Below are 19,907 nucleotides of genomic sequence, written 5' to 3'. Positions count from 1 at the left end.
AGTGACACAGGGACAACACCTCCACAGTGACACACAGCGACAACACCTCCACAGTGACACAGCGACAACACCTCCACAGTGACACAGGGACAACACCTCCACAGTGACACACAGCGACAACACCTCCACAGTGACACAGGGACAACACCTCCACAGTGACACACAGCGACAACACCTCCACAGTGACACACAGCGACAACACCTCCACAGTGACACACAGTGACAACACCTCCACAGTGACACACAGGGACAACACCTCCACAGTGACACACAGGGACAACACCCCCACAGTGACACACAGCGACAACACCTCCACAGTGACACACAGGGACAACACCCCCACAGTGACACAGTGACAACACCTCCACAGTGACACAGGGACAACACCTCCACAGTGACACACAGCGACAACACCTCCACAGTGACACACAGTGACAACACCTCCACAGTGACACAGGGACAACACCTCCACAGTGACACACAGCGACAACACCTCCACAGTGACACAGCGACAACACCTCCACAGTGACACAGGGACAACACCTCCACAGTGACACACAGCGACAACACCTCTACAGTGACACATAGCGACAACACCTCCACAGTGACACACAGCGACAACACCTCCACAGTGACACACTTCTTCCAACAAGACCACACCTCCCAATAGTGCCACTTCCTTTGGGGGCCATCTGCTTGTAAATCACCACACCCTTCAACAGACGAATACAGAAAATATGATACATACAGACAAATGTGTTATATGGCCACTAAGTAGAATTAAATCCTGTTATTTGCAGTGTGATGTATGGAAATGGATCTGGAAAATAGCACGTTAAGCGAAATAACACAGAAAGACAAGAACTGAGTTTTTTCTCACGTGCAGACCCAGAGACTTACCGAAGGTAGAATTAACAGAAGCTGGAAAGAGTGGGAAACAAGGAGAAAAGGTGGCTGTTGACCACAGTGTGCTCTGTGCATGTAGGGAAACACTAGTGAGTTCGTACACAAAATTACTGCGTGCTAATGACAATTTAAAAGCTTACATTATAATAAAAAGTGGTTTTAAAACGAGCCTCAGCAGAGCTCGAGAACATAGACTTGATTTCTCTTCAATGCCCTTCAATTTAACAATGCAGGGTACTCACTACAGGGAGGAATTCGGCTAGATGCTGCCTGCTCAGGAACAACCTTAACAGCTGGGGACAAAATCGAACGGGAGCAGTTATTGGCTGGGAGTCAAGCTTTGGCTTTCTCACATCTAAGATGACAGTTATGGCGGTGGCAGACTGAGCCAGTCCTGGGGGAAGTGTTAATTGAGGCCAGTAACACTCTTCATTACTTCAAACCCCACTCAGCAGACTGGGAGAGAGATCGATTTGTGCAATTCCACAACAGTTAGGCTGACGTGAGGGCGAGAGGCACTATTTCTGTTTAGCTTACAGCAGTTTCACATGGTTTTGCTTCCTAATTTGAGAATCCCGTACTCTGCCGCAGTGCTAGGAGCTGAGGCCAGGGCGTGCTGCGAGCACTCCAGCTCTGGGCTGCATGTCTAGCCCTCTTCTTTGAGACTCTCAATGCTGCGGTGAATCTCTCAGCTCCGCTGCTCTACTTGGGAATAGATGTTTTCTCTTGGAGTGAAAATGTCAATCTCATTTCTTGCTTTTCAAATAAAAGCACCTGAATGTGCTTTGTTCAGCTTTTGGATTTTAAGTTGGACACCTGTACCAAACACTTAGAGAGAACAAATTCGTTTAGATTCTATTAATAGCACTGGAATAGGAATCTTACAAATGTGTGTGCGCACGTGTGTGTGGTCTGTGTGCACATGGCAGGGACAAGCTGCAGGAGTTTCTTCCTTCCACCATGCAGGTCGGTGACTGAATTCCGGTTGGCACAGTTGGCAACAGGTACCTTTAGCAACTGAACTATCTCTCCGACCTCCTCAGTAGGGAATTTTTCAAAGGAGAATTTAAGAATTAATTTGTGTGTGAAATATTAATGTATGATAGAAAAAAAATCAAGATTCAATACTGTAAGTTAAGAGGAAAGCTTGCATTTTAGACAGGGTCCTGTAGCCTCATGCAGCCCAGGCTGGTCTTGAATTCACCATGTCTTTGAAGCTGTTAAATTTCCGATGCTCCTGCCCCAACCTCCCCAGTACTGGGATTACCAGCATGCGCTATCATACTTGGCAGTTTTATTATTATTCTTTTAAATGTGACAGTCTCACATCATTCGTAAACTTTGAATATCTTCTTTGAAAGAAAAGATTAAAAACTAAGGTCTAGATTCAACATGATTGGCAGCTCAATGGGGAGCTAATCCCACCCCCCTCACAGCTGTATTTTACCTGAATGAAGAACTAACACAGGCAGAATTTCCAAAGTATTTTATTCAAAATTCCCCATCTAGGAGAAAGGATATATAACAGTGTTTACACATGCTTCAATAACTTATTTCACTGTACAACTTACATCCTCTGTAACAACACAGTAAACCCGTGAAAGAAAACAATTAGCACTTAAACAAGACTCCTGTGTGCAGCAATGAGTGCGGGACACTAAAAGGTGGGATCTATACATTTCACCACAACTGAGCGGCTTGGAGTTCATAAGCCAGCCTGGTCAGTGTGTGTTTAAAAATTGAGATGTCTACACTTTTCTGATTTGTAATATCAAAATCACTCTGACCTTTCAGAATAGAACTTTTTTTCTTGATGAATTTGGTGGGTGAAGGAAGAACTCTATTTTCATCCCTTTTGTAAAAAATAAATATATTCTCCCTTTTATGTTAATCCACAATTTTAAATAAGATACTACTTGTGTTTATTCATACCTGTGCTAACACTGCTCGGGCACAGGGCTCTGCTAATCAGCATTTCACAGCCAGCAAGACGCTCAAATATTACAGGAACAAAAAGAGACCACGGAGTTTGCCATAATAGCACCTAGAAAAATAGCACTGGGGGCAAATTTCTCCTGCTGTTCTTGTGATGCAGGCAACATGGCAAACACCACAGAATACAGACGGAAAACGGAAGGAACGAGGAGAGAAGCTTTCCTGATCTTGAGAGAAGATCTTATAGCAAACGTATTCTGACGGATTTTACAGGGACTTCTAAGCCAGGCACATGGCAGACTGTGCATAGCGTAGTCAGATGGGGACGACTGAGCAGTGAAATCTGACCCTCCGCCAAGAAATTATATTTCCAAGACTGGGAAAGGCACAGGAGGTGCACATTTTAATTTGGCTCAAAAATAATGAAAATTAGCTTTAAACAGTTGGCAATAATTACAAAAACAAAAATGTCACTTCCTTTGACAAAATTACAACAATAAACCAACAAAAAGCACACCACGGTTCACGATAGTTGGTGAGCACACACGACTGCGTGGCGTTTCTCTACAGACTGCACCTGAAGGACTAAGTCTATAAAGGAAGGTCTAACACTTGATGTCACCCAAAGCTCTGCTTTATCAACGCCTTCTTCCAAAACTAACCCGTAGTCAAGCTAAGCTCTTTTCTGTGGAACTGAAAACTTCCAAGGTTCTAATTTTCAGTTGTTGCAGAAGCATGTAATTCTACACACGCGGGGACACTGAGGGACAGAAACTCAACTTACACTGTGTCTGTAAAAGTTAACTAGGGTTTCACTGTGATACACGTAAACCATGAGTCATAAGTTTCAAAAACAACAGCAGTTATATCAAGTTTATATCCTACCATTCATATCTTTAAAAGACAGCAATAGTATTTAGGATAACCGTAAACATAAGTCCCTAAGAGAGTACATCTATTCTAGGAAAGGAGACATTCACTGTAACGCGGCACCTGACGCCCCTGTGCAGGCCTCTAGTACAAGTGTAGTGTGACTACCTCCAGAGCACGCCTGGAGGAAGGGCGGGTTCACACCTCAGAGCTGCTGTACCAGCATGCCTGGCCGTGGTGAGACAGACACGCAAACCACAAGTTTAGAAAGTCATCAGAACATCACGTTCTTGTACACTAGTGTAGAAAGGTCTCCCAAAGATGAAAGAGTGTAGGCCTGGCTTAATTTTCTCAGCTAGAGCCATTATTATGTTAAGATCGCCCTCTGCTGTTAAATCAAGATCTATCTTCAAGTTCCGAAGAGACTTAAAGGGCTTTTTTCCCTTCTGCCTATAAATAAAACAAAACAAACAAAGAAACCAAACATTATAATACAGACATTGCTCAAAGGGAATGAGACAGAGACTCACAATGCATAAAGGTCTTCTACAGAGGAGCTGACTCACGTGTCGTCCTCTATGTACTTGATTAGTGTCAAGGCTTTTCTGTGCAGAACAAGCAGGAACTGTGCGAGGAAGGTGCTCCTGAGAGACAGGCCAGGCTTCAGGTGGAAGACCTGCAGGGACACCAGACAATACAGTTCCGATACATTTGTATGTGGCAGCTTCCACAACGGCGCTGACAGCATCTGACACCTGTCACCCAGTACAACAACTTCCTCAGACTCCCAAAGGGCAGCACTATGGCAGTGGCGATGGTCTGGAAACACTGACACTTGTCAAGATTTCCGATTTTACTGCTCAAAATGCACTGAGATTTTGCATTCTACACCAAAATATATCCTTATTTTATTATGAGAAATCCTTCTGTGAATTGTTTTGGGTTGTGTGAGGTGAGGATGAGGGGAATTTCATTTCAGCTTCAGGAATGTGGAATTGCTCGACTCCGGATGATCCTGACTCTGCACTGTCACACGTCACACAGACCCGGATCCAGACCTAGCCCTGGTTAACATGAGGATCTCATTATCTAAGCCAGGTCTGGGATACAGGGCCTTGGCCTGGCTCCCAGAATGGTACTGTAACAAAGCTCTAGTTACAGTTAGAAACAAGCCCCGTGCAATCATCCTCCTTTCCAAATGTGTAACTCAGCAGAACATTTTAGAAAGGAGACAATAGAGATGCTACGATTTCAACACACGTCTATTAAGCTTTGATAACAGTTTCAATTCAATTAAGGCAAATAAAAGCACATCCCTTTTCAATGAACAACTCCTTTAAGGTATAGATAGGGCAGTACTTAAAACAATTACTGGGATGGGGAATGCTGTTTTTAACTGTTAATATACAGGCTATTTCCCATTAATAATTCAAAGGCAACTTCATTTACAGACTTCAGAAAGGGCTATAAACACATAAATTCTTTGGTTCTTTGTATGTATTTTGTAGGAACGGTGGGACATAATTTAAAAGAAAACATGCAACATCACTTCCTCTGGCCATGGCTGGTGTCATGTTTACCTGGTCCAGGAAGGCTTTCACTAGAGTATCTCTGTGTAAGACATCTTGGAAAATATTCCTAAGAAGAAAACAGTCCAAACATTAAATGGTTATACAGAGTCAATTTCCATAACCTCTCACTCAAGTCAAAAAATTAATGTTTCATAAACAGATATTTAAGAATACAGATGTGAATATTTGGAATGTATACTTAGCTTGCATGAGCCCCCTGGGTTCAATATTCAGTACACACAAAATGAACACACACACACTGAAGGGAACATTTTGACATTACTGGTGGTTTTTTTCTAGTCAGCATAAGCTGAGTATACCCCAGGAAGTGCACATGCCTATCTGTCAATGAGTTTTAGAACCCATCCCTTACAAACTGGGCTTATGTCAAGAGACTCACTACCTATAAACATGAGCCAGCAACCCAGTAAGTTACTACCTCAGCAATGGCTGGCGTGTAAACTGCAGACAAAATGGCCAGTTGAAGTGAGCTGTGTCAGCCCGATCAGAGCAGATGCTAACAGAGAAGATTGTTTTTTCTCAGACCCCATTTCCTCTCATTGTTTCTTTTCCATTTTCCCTAGGCTACTGTGTTCATGTCAGAGTGAATTTGTAACGTTTATTATGACAGGATGGTTGAAAAGCAAGACTGAGATAGTAGAGATCATAATATGCCTGGATAGGAAGCGAGAGCAGGAGGGGAATACGCAGAAGTAAGTGGGAAGCACCACAGGTTTCTTAGTCTTTCGAGACAGTGAACCAAGCTAGAGAGAGAAACCAAGAAGGGGGAACCAGCATTTCACAGCAGCACTGGGCACCAACAGCACTGTCACTGGGCTTCATGGACAGGTTAGGGCTCTGGGCCCCCATTTTCCAATTTCTGTTTTACTGAATAAAAATCTGGATCACAAAAGAGCTGGAAAAGCAAAGACTATCTCCAGGGCAAACAGATATTTTAACGTCTCTTTAGTGAATGCTTTTATCTTAAAAAGGTTAAAACTAAAATTTAATTAATTAGGGAGGTAGCTCAGCGGTACAGCAACTAATTGCCCAGTATGTATGAATCCCTGAATTTGAACCCCCAAACCTCCCAGACTTAAAAGTGAATATTATTTAAAGCATGCTAAGTCTGTACTAATAGAAATTAAAATATAACTTCCTGGTTGGAAATATTTTTGACAATTTTATATTCGAAACATTTACTTAGAACTGGAAATAAAATTCTAAAATCATGACATTATTTTATCATGCTATAATAGCTGACCAATTGCTTTTGTCAACTCTGTCAAAGAAACATTCAAAAACAAAAATATGAACAGGCCGCAGATCTATTTATGTCCACATTTTTTTGAGAAGAGATTCTAAACAATCAAATAAAAAACAAAACAAGACAAAACAAAAAACAGGACCTCAGGCCCATTAGTTATGAGGAAGACGCTGGCACGCGGACTCAGTAAGAAGAGTTGCACGTTTTCCAAGACTGCCAGTATGTGAACTAGTGAAAGGGAACTCAACTTGACCAGGGCCTTTTCTGAAGCAATTCCTCTACCTTTCAAAGCAATTCAAAGAGCACAGGAGAGCTGTGCAAAAAGGGTTCTTCTACATGCTAAGGAGCTCTGGGCATGACGCTCGCTTCTACATTCTAAGGAGCTCTGGGCATGACGCTCTCTTCTACATGCTAGGAGCTCTGGGCATGACCCTCGCTTCTACATTCTAAGGAGCTCTGGGCATGATGCTCTCATCTACATGCTAAGGAGCTCTGGGCATGACGCTCTCTTCTACATGCTAGGAGCCCTGGGCATGACGCTCTCTTCTACATGCTAGGAGCTCTGGGCATGACGCTCTCTTCTACATGCTAGGAGCTCTGGGCATGACGCTCTCTTCTACATGCTAGGAGCTCTGGGCATGACGCTCTCTTCTGTGCAGTTTGCTGGGGCTACTGGTGCACCCCATGTTTCTCGTTTGGCTGTTTTCTTCTTCAGAGACACAAGATATACCCATTTGCTCCAAATTTACTGTTGCCTAAAACCCTCAACCCACATAATCACAGTTAACATATTTTGAGTATATTCTAAGGACTATCCCGATTTTAAGCACTTCATTGATTCAAGAGAACAGAAATACCATATTGCAATTCTTTTTCAGGATTTAGAACATCATTTAAATACTTTCTTGAAGTTTTGAAATTCAAGATGATCATTTTTCTTGTAATCAATAATTATTTCCTTTACTTTGCTGACCACATTTTCTGGTAAGAAATAAATAGCAAAATGTAAAAAGCAAAGGAAACAGGTGCTTTTTTCCATATATATCAGCTGTTTTTTTCTAGGTTTTATATTCATATCTAAGAAAAAAGGCTTGGAACTCCTGCAGCTTAGCATACAAGAATGTTCACTGATCATTATACACTAAATTACCAGCAGCAGGGGCTGCCATTTTCTGACTGATCCTTCTTACCCCGGCACTTCCCTAAGTAACTAGGAGTTCAGTACATACTTACCAAGTATTTATTTTTTGAGGAAATCTTAATCTGTATTACAGGAAATAATATTTTAAGAAATGAAGATTTAAGCCAGGTATGGTGGTACACACCTTTAATCTTAGAACTTGGGAGGCAGAGGCAGGTGAATCTCTGTGAGATTGGGGCTAGCCTGGTCTATATAGTGAGTTCCAGGCCAGTTCCTGTGAGTTCTCAGTTGGCCATATAGATCTCCCCAGTGAGACTGTCTAAAAATAATAATAAAAATTTAAAAATAAAGAAAATGTGGCTGATTAAATACTTCTTCAGGCATCATTATGCTTGTCAAGTCATTCCTTTTAAGTACAACTTGCATTGTTTTTACCCATAAATGACAAAAAGTTTATGTTGTTTGACAATGACACCCAAGGCCAAGTGTCACTTACAAATCGGGGGTGAAGCTCTCATCTGTGTAGATGATGGTGTCCTGAGCCATGTCCTCTTCTGAAGTTGCCCTCCAGAAGGCCGTCAGCTCTGATCTCATGTATCTGCGTTGATTATAGATATGCTCGTGACACGGTGGCATCTGCTTGACGGTATTGACATCCACGTCAATGTGCGTGGTGGGATACGGGGCATACATAACTTGCCGGAAGGGTAGTACAAAGCTTCCCGTTGCATCCTGTCAAAACGAAGAGAAAACTTACTGGCCACATGCCAACTGAGAAGCCATTTTAAAAATAAGGTAATAATGATAATGGAGATGCATCCCCTGCATATCTGGTATAAGGCCCTCTCAGAAATAACATTCAAGAGGTTACTATATAAATCTCCAGCCACTACAGTTTGTGCTTACAGTGAAAGAAGTGTACAGTGCACCATTTAAAAAGTGGGTCAGAACATGCCAAGTGTAATCCAACAGTAGAGTGTGGCACAGAATACACACAGAAGAAAACGGCTACAAAGACCAGTGCCAATCGTTAATGGCGATTACTTGCTGGTCTGTGAAATTAGGACTGTCTTTCTTTCTCAGTTGTTTTATCCTTCCTGTATCTAAATGACTATGTACATAAATAGGAAAATACTTGCCCCTTTCTAGCTGGCCAGGCAGCCAGTTACCATGTAACCTAACCGCTGTGTATGTGATAACGTGCTAAGCGGTGTGAACAGAACAGAAGATAGAGACCTGCTAAGCCTTTCACTCTGAAAAGGCTAGAGCAATGACTGTCTCCCAAGGTATCTCTGGAAAGCTCTGCAGCTTAGCTTTGCTTGGTGAGCTCTCAGTGTTTCACCCAGTCACGGCTTTGCATTCCCCTGGGCACATGGCACAGGGGCTCTGTCAGAAGTTACAGTACATAACTGAACAGGGGTACTTCATTGTGCCATTACAGAAAATTGGTAAAATTGGGATTTGTAAAGTTTTCTTCAGTTCTGAGCTCACGGTAGGTGCATGATTTGAAACCCCAAAGCTGATTTTCATTTTGGGGGTGAAACTGGAGTTTGAAGTCAGGACCTTCAATTTTCTAAGTCAGGAGTTCTCAACCTTTGGGGGTTGGGATCCTTTCATAGGGGTCGCATATCAGATATCTTGCATATCAGATATTTACATTACAATTCATAATAGTAGCAAAATTATAGTTAGGAAGTAGCAATGAAAATAATTTTATGATTGGGGGTCACCACAACATGATAAACTGTATTATTAAAGGGTTGCAACATTAGGAAGGCTGAGAACCACTCAGTGGTCTAAGTAAACACCAACCACATCAATGATCTGTATCTCCAATCCAAGCTAGATTTTTATTTGTAAAAATTCAGTTTTTTAAAATATTTTTTAATTTTATGAACTTCATTATAAAAAATCTTGCAAGCATACAGCAATATGACATACCAAAATTAACCAGACCCAAAGTCTATACAAATCATGACTTCGTACATAGTAAGAATAGGCATTTGGAACAGCTGTGAAGCCTCTCATTAAACTCCACCCTTTCAGGATCAAATGTATTAAAACAAAAAATCCATGGCAGAATTAAGACTAGAAAAAATAGCTTTATAATGTCTTTGATAACTTGCGTTTATTACATGTATCCAGTCCTTCTCATCCCCTTTATTTGTTACATTTAATTTTTAATAAATATAATCCTAACACTCAGGAAGTTGAGGCAGGTGGATTACTGTGAGTTTAAGGTTAGTCTAATTTTAGACCAACTTGACACAAGCTAGAGTTATTAGAGGGGTTGGGTCAACAGAGAAAATGCCTCTGTAATACTGGGCGATAGGCAAGCCTGCTGGGCTTTTTTTAAAAAAGAGATCCTGAGGGAGAGCCCAGTCCACTGTAGGTGAGGCCACCCCTGGGCTGGGAGCCCCAACTTCTATAAAGAAACAGGCTCAGTGAGCCATGGACAGCAGGCCATTAAGCAGCATTCTTCCATGGCCTCTGCATCAGCTGCTGCCTCCGGGTTCCTGCCCTGCCGGAGCTCCTGTCCTGACTTCCTTTGGTGATGAACTGCAATGCGGAAGTATAAGCTAAGTAAGTCCATTCCTCCAAGTGGTTTTGGTCATGGTGTTTCCTCACAGCAGTAGTAACACTAACTAGGGCAGAAGTTGGTACCAGGAAGTCACAATTACAGTGCCAATTAAATGATATCAGCCTGAATGGCTGGGGCAGGGTTCCCCAGAAGGTGGGAGATGCTTTGAATTAGTGTCCATTATATGGTACAGTTTCTCCCACTAGTGAGGATCCACGAATCCAGGAAACAAGGGATAGAAAAAAGAATATTTCCATCCACTAGGAATTTTTTGCTTCCTATTTCTGTGACCTTAAGTTCTATTGGCCTAGAAGTTTTGGTTACTGAGGGAGTGCTCCTGCCAGGAGACACAACGAACACGCCACTGAACTGGAAGCCAGATTCTCCCTGACCACTTTGGGCTTCTAATGCCCTTAAGTCATCAGGCTGAAAAGGAATAACAGTGTTAGGAGGGTGGGTTGATCCAGATTACCACAGAGAAATTGGATTGCTTCTCCACAATGGAGGTAAGAAGGATTATGTCTGGAGTGCAGGAGATCCTTCAGCGTGGCTCTTGGTGCTACCATGTCCTGTGATGGAAGCTAATGGGAAACTACCACAGTGATCCAGGCAGGATGTTTTTGTTCCTCCATGTCTTTATAATGTCATATAACACCAATTAAGAGAATATCAATGGTTATCATGTTTAAGTTTGAGACACTACAAGAATGTCCCTCATGGAACTTTGCCATCTCTTCTAAATTTATAATATGTTTACCGCTGTATGAGGGATAATAATAATGCATTTCTGATTGTATGTGGGATGGTTATATCATGTTTAGGTTGTTATGACCTGGTTATTGTTTTTATATGGAAATTAATCATGAGGAGATATGGTTGTGTGTCAAGTTGACAAGGGGTGAACTTGTGATGGATACTTTTGGTTGTTAATTTGATTACATCTGGAACTAAAATCCAAAAATGGAGGCACACCTGTGGGGTATTTTTGCTTAACTTGAAGTAACTTCTAATCCTGTAGTAATATGGGCGGCGGGGCTGCGTCCCCAGCACCCCAGCTGCCCACATGGCTAGCTTCTGCTCTGAAATAACAACACACAAACTGTATTCATTTAAACACTGCTTGGCCCTTTAGCTCTAGCCCTTACAGGCTAATTCTCACATCCCGATCAACCCATCTCTAATAATCTGTGAGCACCGGTCTTACCGGGAAAGATTCAGCATGTCTAACCTGGCGGCTTGCTTCATTGCGTGCGTCTGCCCTGGAGAGCGGAGCATGGCATCTCTCTGAGGCGTCTGCTCCCAAGAGGAGAGCTGTGGAGTCTGAGCTCACTTCCTCTTCCTCCCAGCGTTCTGTTCTGTTTACTCCTCCCACCTATCTTCTAACCAATGAGGGCCAAGCAGTTTCTTTTTATTTAACCAATGACCTTCCTCCATCATAATCCGAATCTTTTAGGTAGGAAGCTATTGCCTTTAATTCAGATCATTTGAACTAGGAAAAAACATGCCATTTAAGGCCATTTAAAAATTTAATTCCTCCCCCAAATTAATACCATTTAAAAATACATTTAATCCAGATCTTTAATCCAGCTCTAATCTGAGCCACACCTTCTGCTGGAAGCCTATAAAGGACATGGAAGATGGAAGCTTTTGCTCTCTGCCTGCTAGCAAGTTCATTCCTTCACCGGCCTTAGAGCCTGCTTCTATGGGATTCCAGTGTGTACTGAAGACCAGCTGAGGAATCCAGCCTCATGGACTGAGAAACTTCTAGATTCTTGGCTTTCTATTCACAGCCCTCTATTGTGGACTAGCTGGACTGCACCCATAAGTCATTCTAATAAATTCCATATAGATAGATAGCTAGATAGATAGATAGACAGATAGATAGATAGACAGATAGACAGAAAGACAGAGATAGAAAGATAGATAGAGAGAGACAATGAGATTAATCCTATAAATTTTGCTACCCTAGAGATCCTTGACTAATACCAATCCACCCATCCATCCATCCACCCAATCAACACAGAGCAATTGTATTTGCAGGGCACAGTGTGACATTTCAACACAGGTATACAAAGTGTATGATTTACTCACGATGTCATACCTATCACCCATGAAAGTTATCATTTCCTTTTGCAAGGAACATTCAAAATACCCCATATGAGATATTTTAAAAAATAAAACTGGAGTCGAGGCGACAGCTCAGTGGACAAACTACTAATTGCTGTGCAAACAGGAGGCCCCAACCTATGTCAGGATCCTCAGTATATCTATAACAGCTGCTGCAACAGCCTGTGCCTATAACCCAATGTGGGGGTGTATGTGTGGGTAGGCAGAGCTCAGGACCTCACAACCCAGTTAGTCTAGTCAAAGTCATCCCAGGTTCAGTGAGAAACTCTGCCTAAAAAACACAGTGGAGAGTGATAGAGTCGGACACCCTATATCAACCACTGTCATACACGTTTCTCCCCCTCTTCCCACTTCTCTCTCCTAAACAGAAAAATACAGTTGACTGCCATAATTTTTCCATTTTGCTATGCTTACATCCTCAAAAACAACTATGAAAAAACCCTGCAGTGTTCATGAATAGCTATTTCTTTCTGGTTTTGTGTGTGTGTATGTATGTTTGTGTATGTGTGTGTATGTATATATGTGTGTTTATACACACACATATCTATGGATATAAGCGTGGTACACATTCATTTGTATATGAGTGTTCATGTGTTGAGTATACGTGTGAATGCATGTGCACATGTATGCTTGTATGCCTGCATGTGGAAAACTGAGGTTGATGTCTGGAATTTTCTATGGTTACTCTTGCACCTTATTTTTTTTTTTTTTCTTTTTTGAGGTAGGGTCTTTCAACCAAATCCAGAGCTTCCTGGAAAAACCGTTATTTCTACTTCATTACTGAGAAAAGTGCTAATTTATATTTATCTGTTTTCCTTCTTGAAAATGAACCAAATTTAATACAAAAAATAAAAATGTAAGTACTAGAAACAGACATTTTGCATAAGCTTTAAAAGACATTTTAATTTTTAAAAATGAGTAAGTATGTACATATGGTACATATCCAAATCTCCTCAGTAAGAAAAGAAACATTACCATTTCAGAGGCTCAGTCTGATTCAAGCATATATTTAAAAAGAAAATACTGAGGCCAGACACATAGCTAGAGGGAACCAAGTGAAATAGAAATACTATCCCACGGGGCTTCATGGACGACACTAACTACAGAGCCAAGGACGCACACTCCGTGCTCAGAACTATCCAAAGAAACCCGTTCTCAGACAACAAAAACTATGCTACATTAAATGCTAACAACATGCCTTACAAAGATTCTCAGTACTTATTTCTAAAGTTCACTTTTACTTGTGGCTTCACAGGTGATAAGGAACAGCAAGCACACCTTTAGCAGGCCTTGGACAAAGAGTCCCGATTCATACTTAAAGGATGAGTCTGCTTCACATAGCCTGGAGCATTTCCTCTCGGCTGGAGTCAGAAAAAGGCACAACGTTCTCACTATCTAGAGAAGAAAAGATTTGGCATTGAAATGTGAAGTTAAAAGACCACTGTTTGTTTATGGAAGAAACTTTAAATAAAAATTTTTGTTGCTGCCACTAAACCAGTTCCCAAGTAAGGAGCATCCCTTGCTTACCTGAACAGGTATGGTCAGAACACGTACTGCTTACAGAGGGATTTTGGAGCCAGTTAAGTTTAGGAAGTAGTTGGTAAATCAACGGCATCTCAAAACTTGTTACATTTGAATAAATATGGTTGTTCTCTAAGTGAGCAATATTCATTTATAAATTTATTTATATCAAATTGGTTTGACCATGGAACCTTTATCTCAGTGAGAAATAACAACCTAATACATTAATTGGCTTCACCTCTACCCATCAACAACCGCTTTTCAAGTGAGCAAAGAGCTCTGGGAAACTCATTTCATGCGTTTAAATGAGGGCAGCACCCTGTGATGCGAACGGACAAACTCGGTTACAATGAACAAGGGGGACTGTCCACACCTTCTACAGAAAGAACTACTAAATTTCACTTGAAACAAGTGCACGTGTTGGGGGTTTAGAAGTCAGGGACAGCAAAAAGAGCTGGTGTAGAGCGGTATTAGGGGACAGAAGAAAGCCATGTAAGTGTGACTATGTGGGACTCGGACCACATCCAGAGATAGTTTGGGTTTTCAACTAGAGTAGTGCAACTTGTCTCTCAAAACGAAAAGATGGAACACAGCTATTCACCTAAAGGAAGATGAAAAATGAAAAAAAAAATTGATAAATGAAGCCCAAACCATGGAGCCTTTCTCCCTTCATAACGCCAATCAATATGTCTGCCCCATGGAACTTAAGGCTTCCAGCATCTCAAGTGGAAAGCTACTTTTGGGGTCACATGTAACAGCCCCAAATGCCTTGATAAAATATAATGAGAGGTTTATTATTCTCTCATAAACGGTTGAATAAGAAACATAAATGTGGCAAATTAAACTTCATATAAGTACACAGGATGGTTCACAAAAAAAAATGATAGCTCTATAAAGCAAATGCCATCCCTAACATGTAAAATTTTTGAAAAAGAAATGAAGTTTGTTACAATTGATATAAATATATATTTATGTACCTTTAGTGACTATAAAGATAGCTGCACACTTTTAGCACTAACCTTGAGGAAATATCTGATCACTTATCTTAGAATTCTCCCTACATGTGTGTCTTTTTTAGGGAGCTACCCTGAAAATGTAGACACACCTACATCCAAGCTGTTCAATTCTGTTCAATGCTATTCTTCCTATAACTTTCCTGTCAACAAGAAAATTGTTTCTGTGTTCCCCATTATGCCCACAGTAATAAACTCATATATTTTGCACATCACCTTCAGAAGCTGAATGAATTATTTAACTTCCTCTTTTATATTATCTCTCTTTGGATTTTCTCAAATATTTGTCCTAAAATTTATGTACTCACTCTCTATTTCCTGGTTCTATTTACCAGTACAGTTTCCTAGTTGCTCACATACCCTGTAACAAATGGTTTAGTAGGTAAAGTCATACAGGAATACAAAACTAGATATTGAAAAGTATCTCATTTAAAGGCCAGGCAAGGTAGTGCAGACTCTAATCTCAGTATTTGGGAAGAAGAGGCAAGTGAACTGTGGGGAGTTTGAGACTAGCCTGGCCTATAGCCCAGACTAGACAGTGAGACCCTATTGCAAAAAACAACAAAGCATAAACAAAAAAACTCATTTAAAGGTTTTTTTCTCAAAACAATTTATGATACAACTGAGAGTGATGAATCACCAAAATTAAAGTGGTAACTGAATTCTTACATATTTTACCATAGTCATTTTTGTTAGAGGTATCAGAGTAATTTGGTAAAATTACATTGCCTCCTTATACTATGAGGCTATTTCAATTGCAAGCTAATATTTAAACGATAATTCATGACATGCTAGTAGTATTAAGTCCGATCTTATCTGAACTACAAAAGGAGTTACCTTATTTACTTTCTCCGCACTGCTGCCTACGACGACGGAACAGCCGCAGGTCTGCAGATGTGAGCTGATGGCACTGCAGGTTAATGAAAACATCACAGGATTACAACTCCACAAGGAGAAAATCAGTGAGCTTCCGACAGCACAGAACAGCCTTACCTACAAACACCAAAGCTATCAGTATAATGTCATCTTTTATTTGTGTAAAACTGCATTTTCTAGGGGCCTTTCACAGACATCATATTACCTGAATCTTAAGACAACCCAGGGCTGGAGAGCACTTGCTGCTCTTGTAGAGAAGATCCAGCACCCAAATGGTGACTCACAACTATCTACTTCCAAGGAACCAAAAGCCCTCTTCTGGCCTTCGCAGGTACCAGGCACAGGTACACATGTGCTCATACAGGTACTCACGCACAGAAAAATTAAATAAATTTTACAGAAAAAATACCCCAGTTAGTAAACACCATCATTTTATTTTTATTTTATTTTATTTATATATATATATATATATTTATTTATTATGTGCACAGCATTCCTTCCATGTGTGCCCACAAGCCAGAAGGGGGCGCCAGGTCTCATTATAGATGGCTGTGAGTCACCATGTGGTTGCTGGGAATTGAACTCAGGACCTCTGGAAGAGCAGTCAATGCTCTTAACCACTGAGCCATCTCTCCAGCCCCAACACCACCATTTTATAGTAATTTCTTTAAAAACATATTTGAAAACAACATATGAATGACTCACACCAGCACACTATATAGTGCTTCCAGTTCAAGCCGATAAGACCTTTTCTCCTAAAGACGCTCACACCAGGCATTGTGAGCTTAAAGAAAGAGAATGTAGACCTAGAGGTAAATACTTATTTAAAAAAAATACTTGGGGCTGGAGAGATGGCTCAGAGGTTAAGAGCATTGCCTGCTCTTCCAAAGGTCCTGAGTTCAATTCCCGGCAACCACATGGTGGCTGACAACCATCTGTAATAGTGTCTGGTGCCCTCTTCTGGCCTGCAGGCATACACACAGACAGAATATTATATACATAATAAATAAAAAAAATAAAAAAATACTTATTCGCGTCTCATTTTTACAAACAAATGCTGGTGACAATCTGCAACTTGTGCAGCAAGATCAGCACAGGAGATGGGGCACACGTGCCAAACACGCACTACTGCAGATGACACACAGGTGCTTAGGAAGTATGGGCTGTTCCGCCTTCCACCCATCGCAGAGCAAATACAAATGGAAAGCAGTAGCTATGGTTACGGAGGGGCTGATGTGCCTGGCACTGTGCTAAGTGCTTTCTGTGATTCGCCTCATTCAGTGCTCACAAGGGACCTATACAACATCTGTTATTGGCAGGCGGTGGAGATGCGTGCCTTTGGTCCCAGCACTCAAGAGGCAGAGGCTGGTGGATCTCAGTGAGTTTGAGGTCAGCCTGGTCTACAGAGCGAGTTCAGGACAGCCAGGTCTGTAATATAGAGAAAACTTATCCAGGAAAACAAAACAAAACAAAAAATTAGACAAAAAAATAGCTGGTATCACTGTTCACATTTTATAAATAAGAAAACTGAGGTAAGCCGGGTGGTGGTGGTGCACGCCTTTAATCCCAGCACTCGGGAGGAAGAGGCAGGCGGATCTCTGTGAGTTCGAGACTAGCCTGGTCTACAAGAGCTAGTTCCAGGACAGGCTCCAAAACCACAGAGAAACCCTGTCTCGAAAAACCAAAAAAAAAAAAAAAAAAAAAAAAGAAAACTGAGGTACACCTTTGGGTGGCTTCACCATGCTGACCCAGTTGTAACCCCCACAGTTGTAACTAGTCTGGTTTGAGAGTTCATGCTCTTTAAGTACTAAATCCCACAGTTAGATAAAAAATACCAGTCCAAAATATGAATGATTTCTATTTCTAGACCTACAAAATTCACAAAAACTTATGATGCAACTCAATTTGATAGCTTTCTATGGCTTTTTTTTTTTTTAATGAGAAATACAAGAAGAAACCAGACCCAAACAACAGGCCAGCACTTCTCTGAGCACTATGGGAACTCATCCTTGTTATACTGCGGAAGAGGTCACATCAGAGATGTCACTGTATGAATGAACACAGTACACACGTGAGCAACAGTTCAAATGTGCAATGCTCTCTCTAAATAATTGGAGTAATAGTATTCTATTCATTTTTTCCATTAAATCTCATCATGGATGAACATTAATATTTTTATCTCCTTTACCAAGCATTCAGAAAAAGAAGTAAAATTCTTACTTGAGCAGAAAGCCTTCATGACAGCTGTCACCAATGTCGTCATCGTTGAGCACTGTATCAGCTATCTAAAAGGCACAGACAGCAGGGTGAGAGAACTCGTAGGAGTGAGTGTGCTGACGTCTAGAGTCGACACGTCTAGCACTCCCATTATGAGCATCAAGAACACCTATAAAATGGTGCTGTGCACGTACTTTTCAGAAGAACAAAGGGGAAAGTTGGCCAGGCAGGTTAAACAACAATTTTTACAGTGGGCCCCTCTATCAGAATCAGGGGCCCAAGCTCAAGGACAAGTCAGCATTACAAACAGTGTCTAAAGACAGCTACACATGGAAAATGTGTGACTGAAGTATCCTCAACAAGTGATTAAAGAAACTGCTGAATGAGGAGCTGGAGAGATGGCTCAGTGCTTAAGAGCACAAGCTGTTCTTCCAGAGGACCTGAGTTCAATTCCCAGCACACACATGGGAGCTCACAGCTGTCTGTAACTCCAGTGTCTTGGGGATCTGACACCCTCTTCTGGCTCCCAGGGCACTGTATGCAAATAGCACACAGGCACACATGTAGGGAAAACACCCAAGCACATGAAAAATAAAAAAGAAAATAGAGAAAGAGCCCCCCACCCCCCAGTTTAATCGCCACACTTCTCTGTCCAAAAGCAATGTATGCAATACCAGATCCTTCTAGAAAAGCCTGGCATTTCCCCCTCTTCTAGGAAATACAAAATTAAACTTAAGTTTAATTTATCAGAACACGATTGAGTAAAAAAGCCTGTTTGGTCAGAAAATCCAGCATTTTCTGTATGCTTACTGGACTGAAGGTGATACTTCATGTGAACAGTAGTACAACAAAATTTACATGATTAAAACAAGAACATTACACACACAGAAACACAGACACACACACATACACGCGCACACACAATCACTCAAGGGAATCCATAAAGGGTACAGATAGAAGCCGATGGCAGTTACATCTATTTCTTCGGGAACACTGTGTGACTTCATAGATGCAAGCAGCTCCATCACAGGAATGACTTCCCCAGTAAGCATGGGAATGATACTCTGACCCTGTATCAAACATAACAAAGTGAAGGAAATCACTGTGTGGGTGAGTCAGGTAGTGAAACTGTTTCAAATGGACGCAGAGAGTAAAACACCCTCCAGGGAACTGCTCAGAACAGCCCCAGATAGGTCTACCACTCCAGAAACAACTCTCAAGTATTTTCATGCTCTTTAAACTTATTTTCATTCTTTCGGGAATAATTTCCTTTGGTGAGAATGAGCTATTTTCTTACTATCACAGGCAAGGAAGGATTAAATGACAGTACCACAATTAGGAATGGTCTCCTTTGTAATTTAACTAAGACATAGAAGCTCTTTACATTTTCCATTTAAAAAGTGAGAATTCAAGCATGAAAAGATGTTGAATCATTAGAAAGGAACCAGAAAGGCTCCTCTCAATATCCAACCTTCACATTCAATGACATGATCTACTCAAATGTATACTAAGTTACCACACAGAGTAAGAATCAGTAAGATAGAGATCTCCGTGGAGAGCTTGCCAGATAGTGCTACCATTTATTGCACCTCTGAAACACCGCTTTAAAATTTCTATTTCCTGACATCCAGTTGGCGGCATAACTGTCGTGTGTGACACAGGAGTGACACCACTTAGTTATGACCATCTCTCCCATCAGCCTTCGATCACCTAAATGAGATGCTGAAGCCGTCAAGTGTCTGTCCGTCTCAGCTAAACATATTTTAAAATTATTAATCACTTATATTTACTTCAGTAAGTTTTCTTCATTCACTCAGGTTTCATGAAATGATTATTTAAACCCCTCACATATATTTTAAAGTTAGAACCTGAAATTGAGGGC

The 19,907-nt window shown here is 41.2% G+C and overlaps 1 protein-coding gene across 2 annotated transcripts in view; it reads right to left on the bottom strand.

Annotated features, from left to right (window-relative positions):
• Positions 1-2,380: 2,380 nt before the first annotated feature.
• The window catches only part of C9orf72 (C9orf72-SMCR8 complex subunit), a 29,900-nt gene continuing 12,373 nt past the window's right edge, over positions 2,381-19,907 (bottom strand). For both annotated transcript variants that reach the window (XM_041667846.1, XM_041667847.1), the window contains exons 4-11: positions 19,000-19,095; positions 18,029-18,093; positions 15,770-15,842; positions 13,677-13,793; positions 8,187-8,422; positions 5,292-5,349; positions 4,278-4,387; positions 2,381-4,161 (exon numbers count right to left, since the gene is read on the bottom strand). In XM_041667846.1, the coding sequence (XP_041523780.1) occupies positions 3,975-4,161; positions 4,278-4,387; positions 5,292-5,349; positions 8,187-8,422; positions 13,677-13,793; positions 15,770-15,842; positions 18,029-18,093; positions 19,000-19,095 (942 nt within the window). In that variant the 3' untranslated portion in view covers positions 2,381-3,974. The remainder of the gene's footprint in view (positions 4,162-4,277; positions 4,388-5,291; positions 5,350-8,186; positions 8,423-13,676; positions 13,794-15,769; positions 15,843-18,028; positions 18,094-18,999; positions 19,096-19,907) is intronic.

Source organism: Microtus oregoni, unplaced genomic scaffold, assembly GCF_018167655.1.
Source record: "Microtus oregoni isolate MIOR12 unplaced genomic scaffold, Mior012 000017F_ref0000208, whole genome shotgun sequence".
Classification (NCBI taxonomy): Eukaryota; Metazoa; Chordata; class Mammalia; order Rodentia; family Cricetidae; genus Microtus; species Microtus oregoni.
The sequence above is the reverse complement of the archived record's forward strand: the minus strand, read 5'-3'. Positions and strand labels throughout refer to the sequence as shown.